Source organism: Odontomachus brunneus, unplaced genomic scaffold (genome assembly GCF_010583005.1).
Source record: "Odontomachus brunneus isolate Ranch 3 - 2012 unplaced genomic scaffold, Obru_v1 Obru_scaffold_204, whole genome shotgun sequence".
NCBI classification, from domain to species: Eukaryota; Metazoa; Arthropoda; class Insecta; order Hymenoptera; family Formicidae; genus Odontomachus; species Odontomachus brunneus.
Window position 1 is genome coordinate 166,463 of NW_022639654.1, and position 11,689 is coordinate 178,151.

The 11,689-nt window shown below is 31.2% G+C and overlaps 1 protein-coding gene, 1 long non-coding RNA gene and 1 pseudogene across 3 annotated transcripts in view; 2 read left to right on the forward strand and 1 right to left on the reverse strand.

Moving 5' to 3' along the window:
• The window catches only part of LOC116852173, a 292,000-nt gene that overhangs the window by 52,243 nt on the left and 228,068 nt on the right, over positions 1-11,689 (reverse strand). For both annotated transcript variants that reach the window (XM_032832254.1, XM_032832253.1), the window contains exon 4: positions 4,170-4,348. In XM_032832254.1, coding sequence (XP_032688145.1) covers positions 4,170-4,348 — 179 coding nt within the window. The remainder of the gene's footprint in view (positions 1-4,169; positions 4,349-11,689) is intronic.
• Positions 1-11,689, forward strand: part of LOC116852177 — a 111,304-nt gene that overhangs the window by 29,409 nt on the left and 70,206 nt on the right. The gene's annotated exons all lie outside the window — the stretch shown is intronic.
• Positions 7,923-8,510, forward strand: LOC116852176 (annotated as a pseudogene).

The following is an 11,689-nucleotide window of genomic DNA, read 5'->3' on the forward strand; positions in this document are numbered from 1 at the left end:
CACACACACACACACACACACACACACACACACACACACACGCGCGCGCGCGCGCACACATACACGCACACACGCACACACGCACATACACACACACACACCATTTTTATAGATACACTCTGGTAATTCTTCAGCCAAGCATATTCAGCAAAAATGTTTTAGATAAAATTATCGGGATTAGAAACTAACAACTTTTGTTTGAAAAAAATTTTTATATGACCTTTATTTTCTAAGATATTTACGGAAATATCTGCAAAATTATTGGTTTCAATAATTTTTTACTCGAATACTATCAACTTTTCCGAAAAATAGTGAAAAATAAAAATTGTTTATTTTCTTCTCCTAAATCTCTGAGAATTTTTTCAAAAATTTTTATAAACCTTTTAGTACTTCAAGAAAATGCAAAAAATGCAGTACTAAGAAGTTAATTAAAAAATTCTAGAAAAATTCTCTAAATTCTAAATTTTATGAGAAGAAAATAGACAATTGTTATATGTTGCTATTTTTCGATAATGTTGATAGAATACGAGTAAAAAATTATTGAAACCTATAATTTTGTAGATATTTCCGTAAATATCTTAGAAAATAGAGATCGTATAAAAAATGTTTTTAAACAAAAGTTTGTTTTTTTTACATAGAATAAAATTCCGTAATAAAAGATATATGTTTCTATATAAAAAAGCAAAGTTGATCTCGACTTTGGCGGCGTCACGCAAGGACAAACCAATGGTACCTTCTTATGTCCTCCATTGAATCAACTTTTGTCTGAAACATTTTTGCTGAATATGCTTGGCTGAAGAATTATCAAAGTGCATTTTTTAAAATGGAACACCCTGCATGTATATATATACAAGATGTCCTAGATCACAATCTCTCGTGAGGACATATAACGGATTGAGATGAACATAAAAGTCCCATACCGATTTGTGATATTCGCAATAATAGTCGAGATATTAATTAAAGAAGATTGGTGAATGATCACGCGCGATATGATAGATGAGCTGCAGTGGCACCGTCTGCCGTTGTATACATTAAGTCAAACTGAACAAAAAAACTACCATTTTGCAAATGATCACATAAATTTTTAGATATTAATTAAAGAAAATTTGTGCATTATGATCATGTAACAATGATTGGTCTGGGAGATTTGGGACACCTTATATATTTCTTTTTTTTTTCTTTAAATTTGGTGTTATTATACTGATAATTTTTTGTGTCTACGAAGAGAAATACATAAGAAGATATAAATAATAAGTAAAATGATCCCCAAGCGATCGTGGAATCCTGTATAAAGGTTATATCTTCCTTGCAAATAACTTATATTTGATGATACAGAGGTATCAACATGGTTAACGATGATCATGGAAACCGGTGCATTGCAGAGGAATAGAACTCTCTACCTTTCTTTCTCGCACAAATATTGGACAATCGATATTCAACTGCTGTTTCATTTATACACGTTCTAAGACTATTGTTTACATTTTTTTTCTCTATCGATCCTCTGTAATCCGCGATGTGAGGTCCCGACGGTAACGGCGGAGAATAATATATAAACAAAAAAGGTTAGAATTTGTTTTTGTATAAATAGTTCTCTTATTCCTTTTCGAACGTCTTATCCGGAGTAGGGGAAAGAGAAGATTGTAATAGGATTTATAGAGTTAATTAGTTCCATTTCGAGGATTAAGACAAGTAAATATCGTAATATAAGATGTTTGTATCCACATTAAGACTTTCGCTTCGATCTGTTTTTCGAATACATATTTACACGTTTGACGTATATCCGTTCAGAAACGCCTGATAGAGATCGTTTCGATATAACTAAATGTTTAATTCTTTAAATCAATTTTGCGATCTATATGCACGTATATTTGAAAATAACACAACTGTCGTAACTGTTTAGACAATTACGAGTAGTCTTGCGCGGAAAAAAGCATATACACGCGATGTGATGTCACTGCTGATTGTCTTCCTTGTCTCGCACGATTACTATAAATTCTTCGCGAAAGATATATAAGAATTGACTCTTGTTTCTGTTTAAATATGTATAAACGAATAAACAAGTAAACATATTTAAAGTTAGTAAACGAATTCACGTTTTCAAAAGCAGGTATAATAGTGATTGTACTGTATTATATATATCTGTAAACGTATATAAAATATTTAGAATTAAATAAAAATTTCGTTTAAACGTATAACATGGAGTTCTATTTCACATTAAGGTGCGTAGACGTAAATTTGAAGAAAGTCTCGTCCACAGGTGTCGCCGTTCTCTTCGATATTAGTTAAGGGTACAACTGCAATTTCGCAAACATTTTCCCGAAGTGCTTATGTATCCCTTTTTGTCGGACTTTAGAACTCCAAATTGCGAAAGTCCGAATACTTTGAGAAGGTTTTCTCTAGTGCGCTTTTTTCAGATACCCTTTCTCAGCTACTGGCGCAGATATACGTTTTTTCCTATCGCGTCGACTAACACAGTAATCATCCACGAACTGAATATAATTTGCTTAAACATTGCTATGATCAGCTTAAAGTATAATTTTATACCCAAGTGTTATTTATCTCGGGACATCTTGTTGATCATTTGTTTGCGATTTATACTTGTTGATCATTTATTTGTGATTTATACTTATTAGCCTAAATTTCTTATGTTTTTTTCTTCCTTCTACCTAATAAATCCTTCTCTTATACAGCTGACAAATCCCATTTTGGTAAAAAGATGATAGTTTTAATTCAATAAAAATAATAATCCGAGGAGACAAAGTCTGGAGAATAAGCCGCATGAGAGAGACTTTTCAAGTCCAGAGAAGAGATGATTTTCAGGGTTGCTTTCGCCGTATGTGGTCGCGCGTTGTCGTGCAGCAGACATCTGTCTAATTCCACTACCGGTAAATGTTACCGGTAATCTTTTTTTGCTCAATTGCGTCATTAAAATTAACCATCTGATAACGCTCAGAAGTAACAGTTTCACTGGATTTGAGCAACTTATAATAAAGAACATCTATGAAATCACATCAAATACACAGCAAAAATACTTTTTTAGTATGAATATTCGGTTTAGTATGAATATTAGTTTAGTACTTATTGATAGTTCATCCAAATAAACCCACGACTTATATATTTTGAGGTTGTCGTACAAAAATCATTTTTTATCCCCAGTTACAATTTTATGAAGAAAATCCTTTTATTCGAATCGTGACAGCAGGAACATTGCCGTGTCACAGTGTCTCACTTTCTTTTCGGGACTAAAGGAATCTAATGCCTTCTATATTCTCCCAAGCTTCTTTAAGCGAACGGAAATAGCTTGTTCCTGCTGCGTCTGACAAGAATTTTTGTTCAATAGCTACTCCAATTCCTCGCCTTCAATTTTCTCCGGCATTGCACTGTGTTCTGCATCAATAAAATCAAATTTGCCACTTCGAAATTTTTGATATCACTTTTTGTACGTTTTATGGGTCACAGCATCTTCGTATAAAGCGGAACCAATTATTTCGGCAGCTTCAGCAGCATTCTTCTTTAATTAGAACGCGAAAAGAATACAGTGTCTAATATTCTCCTTCTGAGAAGTCATATGCAAACTACTGTTTCTTGAAGTTATGTTGCAAACAGAGTCAGATTATATAATGCATTTAGAAGGTTAAAATACTTCAACTTCAAAATACTTCAAAACCAAAAAACGGCGAGAAAAAATATTAAATTAAAAGAGTTACACTATATTAAATTAATATATTAATATATTAAATTAAATAGAATTACAACTGATTAAATGTAAAGGCACGGAACTTATTAGTACATATAATACAAGCATATAGCGGCAGACCATCATAGCTCATTTACCGTATAGTGCCTGATCATTCACGAATTCTTTGATTAATATTTTAGAATTTTACGTGTTATTCGCAAAATAGTAAAGGAAATTTTTGTTCTGTTTGACCTAATCTACTTGTACAGTGCCACTTCTCCGTGAGTTACCCCATATACACCCTCTCTCTTCAACCTGATCAATTTTTCTCTTACACAAATATTCTTCAATTTGTCGCATTATTTCGTGTAACGATTAGTGTATCGTAAGAGAAAATTTTACATGGAATTACATAAAATATTATAACACTTTTAGGACATTAATTACTTGAAATATTTTACAGTCAGTTGTAATTGCTTGACGTACTCACCTCCGAATTGTACACTAAGAATGGCGAATCTACTGATATTAAAAAGACCTAGAGTACAGCCGAGACAAGCGAGAGCCGGGCTGAGAGCGTGAGGCCACTTTCCCAGTGGATTCTCGTCCTCGTCGTCGTTCTCACCTCTATCATTGTGCCTATCGATGTCTCTTTGTCTTTCGCATATTCTGAAAGCAATACAAGAAAACAAATTTTTAATAAAATTACAAAAAGTAAAAAAAAGTTACAAATAAAGTGTTTTCACACTCTTATACAAATATTTTTATATCAAATGACATGTTTATCCACATGTTATAAGTAGATTAGCTTTTAACATGTTTTAATTTTAACACTTTTTATAATGATTTTCAATCTATCTTGCCTAAATTTACACTTCAAAAAAAAAGTTTTAAAATATCTACTAATCTTGGCAGAGTATAAACATCGTAAAATCACACAGAAGAAATCATTCTAAAAAGAACAATTATATTCAGTTTGATTTCTTTTAAGTAATGATTATCTTCAATAAAGAGTATTTTTCTGATAATATATTCTAACATTTCTTGGTCTTAAATATATTCATCATAAATAAAAAAAAATCTTATTATGTATTCAAAAGAAAAAAAAAATTTTTTCTCTTTACAAAAGTATTTAAAAAAATTGTATCAAAGAAAAGATTGAGTCAGTTCTAAGCAAACCGAATTTTATTTTAACTTAATATTCTTAATTAAGGTGCTAAATTTATTAAAGTTCAAAATGTATTTTGGATAAGTTTGGTGCTTATGATAAACTAATGATATATTTGCGGACATATATAACTCTTATATAAAGTATTTAAAACAACTAATATTAACTTGAATGCAATATACATTTTTTTGTGTATATATGCGTAATAAATGCAACGCGTTCATATCGCGTATGTCTTGACTTCCGATTGCGATTCACGAGCCGATGCCGTCTGAGGTCACGCTAATCCGCGGCGAAACTAGGTCGAGTGTTTTATCGGGCGTACTGTTTTAATACGGAAAAGAATTTATCGTTGATTGCAAACTTATCCGTTCGATTTTTCAACTAGATGTGTGAAGAATTGGCTTATATTAAACCGAAAGCACCGTCTACGACGAAATTATTCGAGATAGAAAATGTTTGTTTTTCGTCGTTATCTACAATAAATCTATAATTCGTCGTTACTATAATAAATCATTGTGAGCGATTAAGCTGCTCGGAAATCCAATGAAATGAATTCCGATAATACGTGACGAGCATCAACAGTGAATTATGCCGTAGGCTTAACTTGTACTTAACGTAATTATTCCAACGGGCATTAAATCACCAACGACGGCAGACACACCCCGTAGATCGCATAGTAATAGCGATAACAGATTGACCATCAGATTGGTACCGTTATTGAGCAATAGACAAGCAACACAGGGGAGACGAAGCATCGTGACTCGATCCTTTTGCGCCAAAGCGGAAGTTTCATTGCACGAGAAAATCACGGCTTTAGTTGACGTTTTATTGCACGCGGGAAGAAACTCCTGCGTGTTATTCGTTAAATGAAAATAAATTATTGATTGGATTTGCTCATATGTGCATTGTGATATTATATCGTATACAATTAGACGACACTTTGTATAAAACTAATGTACTATAAAAAAAGATCCATCGAAACAATGACAGAGTGTACAAAAGTGGAAGTTGCGTTTTTCTCGTCGAAAAATCAACAATATATAAAAGATTATAAAAAATAGCAAAAATATATAAAATTTTAAAATGTCAGGAAATTTGAAATATATGCTCTCGATATACATTAAACATACATTAAAATATGTGAGAAGTTTGGAGTTAATTGATTCAGTAGTTTTCGAGAAATCTTGCTCGCCTATTTCGAAAACATACAGAGAAAAGTAATTTTGCTGTTGTAACGGAACCGTCATTAACGTTATTAATACACGTTATTAATATACTGTAATTAATTATTAACCTAGAATTAGGTTCATAGTAATGATAACAAAAACATTCATTTGTTATTAATTTTGCGAATTATTTACTATTTTTTTATTATTAATTTTTCGAATTATTTACTATTAGGGTAGAAACAGTTTAGATAGAAATATTTTGATAGAATAGAAAAATTTTACTAAATGAATTTATCTTCAGAAATATTTTTCTGTTAAAATAACATATATATTCTTAGCAAATGCATTTGTTATTGCGACGAAACCACTATTGCTGATACGAAATCCTTGTGTGACAACAAAGTTGTTGAAGTTACCAAAATGCAAGTTAATAATTTCTCGTCAACTTGAACAGAATTCTGATAACTTCAGCTGATAATTTCTGGTTTATTCATACTTCATAAAAAATTTAATTAATCTAACCAAATGTTTTTTTAATAATTTTTATGACGATTTATTAATTCTAATTTTATTAATTCTAATTTTATTACTTTAGTCAACTATAATTTTAACCGATTAATGCCCAGCATTGTCAAGCAATTCTTTATGCCACTATAGCAAAAAGAACATACACTAAAACATTGGCATCGGGTCGTTCCTCCCTGATGAAGCGGACTGAAATGTTCGCGAAACATCGGAATCAAAGATGAATCCACGCGGCTCAAACTCGGAAACCAAATCTAATATACACTAAAACAATGGATCATCGCGCGTCAATGATGCGTTATATCTACCTGAACTACATACTCGCTTTACGTGTGCGTATGTGTGTATGGTGTGTGTGTTTAATCTCAATCAAAAGCTAGTAACAACATTATATGAGAAAAATGCTGTTACAGGCATTTACAGGCATTAAGACAGTGACCTGATTTAGAAGACGAAAAATCGATGATTTTCGGGAATTTTTTCAAAGAGAATGAAATAATCAACCTCTGTGAAATTTTGGTTACATTTTAATGCACATTTCAGCAATGCAAAAAATTTTTTTATTGTAAAATTATTTAAAAATGGCCGAGTTGTTAGGTGACAATCAAAACGCCTCGCTACTTGAGTTTTTGATTGGCGGGACAAATGAAGCTTATAATTTTTGTCTAAAAAAAAACCAAAAATATTTTTAATTTACATGTATTTTTATAGTTGATAAACTAAGAAAACTAAGAAAAAAGCATAAAATCATAAAAATGTACGAACTTAAACGAAAAAGTGACAATTTTGAAAGAAGAATTTTCCGTTGTTTATGCAATTAAAGTGTAACCAAAAGTTTACAGAGGTTGATTATTTCATTCTCTTTGAAAAAATTCCCGAATATCATTTTTTCGCCTTCTAAATCAGGATATTGCCTTAATTATTTTTCTCTATATATGTTTTCGGAATAGGCGAGCAAGATTTCTCGAAAATTACTAAATCAATTAAGAGGGGAATCTACAGGGTCGAAAAATGTCGATTTTTTTTCATAAATCGATAGTACAACTGTTTGAGAATATATTCCTAAAATTTTAGAGCGAATTTCGAAGTCCTTCGGTAGATTCAGCGCTTATAACGGGAGCGCGACGCACTGTTATACGGACGCGCGATGCGGAGCGCGCTCCGTCTCTCAGTCACTTCTTTACATTGGTTCATTATTTGTTCGTTAAACTAATATGAGGCAGCGTTTATATATATCTGGTTTTCTATTTGAAAATTTGTTTGTATATATAAAAAACACACAAACTTGGTGGTAAAGGAAAACTGACAGATGTTCTAATCAAAAAGCTAACTACATAACAGGTTTGCAATAAGGAGAAATCTAAATTCTGTAGCCAACATGAAAAAAGTGATATGGGCAACGTTAGAACATTTATGCTCAACAAATGAAAATCCGCGGCACGATAAATGTCCGGCCGAAGCCTACAGTTGGTACTAATATCGAAAGTATGAGACAATGGGTACAGTGGAAAACTATAATCAACCCCCTCCACTCCACTCAGATATCAAGAAGCATTTAATTTTTATTTATACCGATTTATCAAATGAAGATTTGTTAACGCGATGTCTGGGTGGACATACCCAAAACACTAACGAGAATTTCAACTCGACCATCTGGAGACTGGCGCCAAAGCATCTCAATTACGGTGCAAAAATAATTGAAATAACTGTTTTTATTGACGCTGGCATTTTTAATGAGGGATATTCTGCCATTTTAAAATTTATGAATAAATTAGAAATTAATATTGGACCGGAATGCAAGCAATATGCAAATATGTATGACACACAGCGAATCTTTAGGAAGAAGCGTCGACGAACAAGTAGCACGAAAGAGGCCCGAGCAGCTCGTAAGATGGCTCAAATTGCTCAAAACGAATTTAATGAGGAAGCTGAAGGGCTACTGTATGGCTCTGGAATAGCAGATTAACCTCTGAGCACTGTAAGTATTCAAGAATTATACCGAAAACTTTAAACGCGTTTTTCTCGAGATCTGTTTCTTGCATTTTCTTCAATTTTATGTACATGATTAACAAAAAACTATTTGATCAATCGACTTTTTATGAAGTTCGTTAGTTAGATAATACTAAACTCTCCTCGATGAACCTTAAAAATAAAAAAAAAAATTAATATTAACTATTTCTTTTTTGCATAAAGTAACCTCTTAAAGTAGACTCCCCCCTTAACTTCAAACTTCTCACATATTTTTAATGTATGTATCGAGAGCATATATTTCGAATTTCCTGACATTTTAAAATTTTATATATTTTTGCTATTTTTTATAATCTTTTATATATTGTTGATTTTTCGACGAGAAAAGCACAACTTCCACTTTTGTACACTCTGTCGGTGTTTCGATGAAACTTTTTTTATTAATTTTATACAAAGTGTCATCTAATTGTATACAATATAATATCACAATGCACATATAAGCAAATGACTGTATGTTCTTTTGATTATGTTTTTGATTTCTGAGAAATTTTAATCGAAAGTATTATTGACGTGAAAACTCTGGATAAGCTATTGGTAATGCCATGACATTTATATCGCAAACATAGTCGCATCCGATCTGTCGTTATTTTTTCTTTATGTATTTAACGTCGTGGCACTATCGTGCTATTTGATTCGATATGATCGCGCATACATTGTGTCCATAAGCATGTGTGGTTGGTGTAAAGCTGACGTCTTATACTGTTTTCTTCTCTAGGCGGTGCTTGGGCAGTATTTATGTGAGATTCGCCTAATATCGCTAGTGCCGAGAACTCTCTAGAAAATGCTCTAATAGGTTCAGAACCAGGTTGCTAAAAAATGTAAAAAAAAACAAAACAAAACATCATCGACTATTAATCATTATAATAAATTTGTAATAAAAAATATCTTATTTAAACATATAATAATAACTATTTTTGCATAAAATATTTTTATTTATTCAGTCGCTAAAATCGTATATTAACACGAATATACTTTTATCCTCAACCATAGCATTTTCAACCCCACCATAAGGGTAATAAATAAGTACTATTTGACAACTTCACGAAAAAAATCATAACTTAGTTATGAAGTGACTTAAACAAATATTTTCACTTTTGTAGTTGTTCAAGATTCAGTTTCTAAGAAAATAAATAAGAAACTAGGAGATGTGTTTCTGGGCGTGAGAAAGGCTTATATCCAAAATGGCACTTTTATTTCCGGTCTACTTTATTATGTAACTAGATCGATCTTTTAATAATTGAAGAAACATTTATATCATACATATAATTACGTTTCAGTTTCAATAATCTTTTATAAGCTAACTTATCGGCTAACTCTTTCAATTTTAATTATTATGTCATGTTATTGGTTTATCTTGAATTTTATTTGATTTTATTTTACTGTTTGCGCAACAAAATTGTCGTAACTCTGAGATTTACTCCTTTCTATTCTTTTCTTCATATGTATTAACATTTATATTATTAAAATCACTACAACCTTACATATTTAATCCTTGAATATTCACAATCTAGCACAATACCTATAATCCATCTTAAATATCTACAATCTCGCATATATTTAAACACAATGTAGTTGAACGGTTGAAAATCGCAAATCACAAAGTGAAACTATTAACTGTAACTTTAAAAGATATAATTCTTTTTGTCTGAGTTTTTTAGTATATAAAATTACAGAACAAAACCTTAAGATTTAAAAAAAACTGCAATAGTACTAGTTACCTTTCTTCCAAACGACAAAGATAAGACCCAACAAACACAGATATATTGGGAGTGTGCATTAATTTTATAGGATTTTCAAGAGATAACTAGTACTATATCGCATCGGGCTTATATATATATCGGCCATATTATTGTTACTTTCATGTCAAAGCACCATCATGTGACTTTAGTTTTCAGTATGTGTCATTTTACAATATTGTGATAACGATCCTTATATATATTAAATAACACATTTTATATACGAGAAACACCTAAGATATAATTTCATATTTGTGTATAAAAATATTGCTTAACTGAAATGTAATGCAAACATTAGACTTCTTATATTAAAGTTATGTTGCTGTTATATTGTTGGTGTAACTTAACCAGTAAATAACAGAATAACATAACATAGTTATATCGCAATTATAAAGGAAATTAAGTAATCTCAATATTAATAACGTATAACAGCAGTTATATTACATGTTACTCCTGTATTATATCACAGTTATGTTTTGTGTTTGCTGAGGAGAATCGCGTTATAATATTTTTGATAAACATATAAAAACAATCATGAATGACATGAATAACATGAGAAGTACAATATCGTAAAATTTATCACATGATCTTGTTCTTTAGCAAAGAAATTTAAATGTGAGATTACGTTCATTTAGATATGAGATTGACCGAAAAGAGGACATATTTTTGACACTAAAATAGAAAATTACAAACGTTTTATCTTATTTTCATGCAAATCGTATTTATTTTTATAATCACGTTATTGCTCTCGATCTGAGATATTAGCCTATAAATTATTCAACGCTACCGATATATTCCTTGCGTTGTCATGACGCGAAAAGAAAATTTTCAAAGTTTTTATTTCCGGTCGCTGCCACAAAGCTACCGATGCTTGCAAAATAGATAAGCATGCGCTATGACCACTGCTTTAAACTTCTTGGTGCATAATGGAATCGTTATTCTCAGAATGTAGCCCTACGTTGAACACAAGTAAATAAAATGTAATGTCGTTTAAGGTAGCTGTATCGCTAAAATGTCGTATTTTCAGTAGGATAGCAAGGAGGTCACTACTTATAAATTTATTGGAAATAAAATTACGTTTCTATAGATTTATTTCAGTATCTAAGTAATAAATGTTAATTTGAAATGAAATTGAAATACTATATATATATATATATATATATATATATATATGTGTGTGTGTGTGTGTATATATATATGTGTGTATATACAGGGTGACCCATTTTAATCTATAATTCCGAATATCTCCTAAACTACCCGTTCTACGGAAAAATAGTTGGGAAAAAAAATGTTCAGGACAGAAGGGTTCACAAACTTGTGCTAATGATCTTGACCTTGAGATGACCTTTCAAGGTTATTTGAAGGTCAAGGTCTTTTTTTT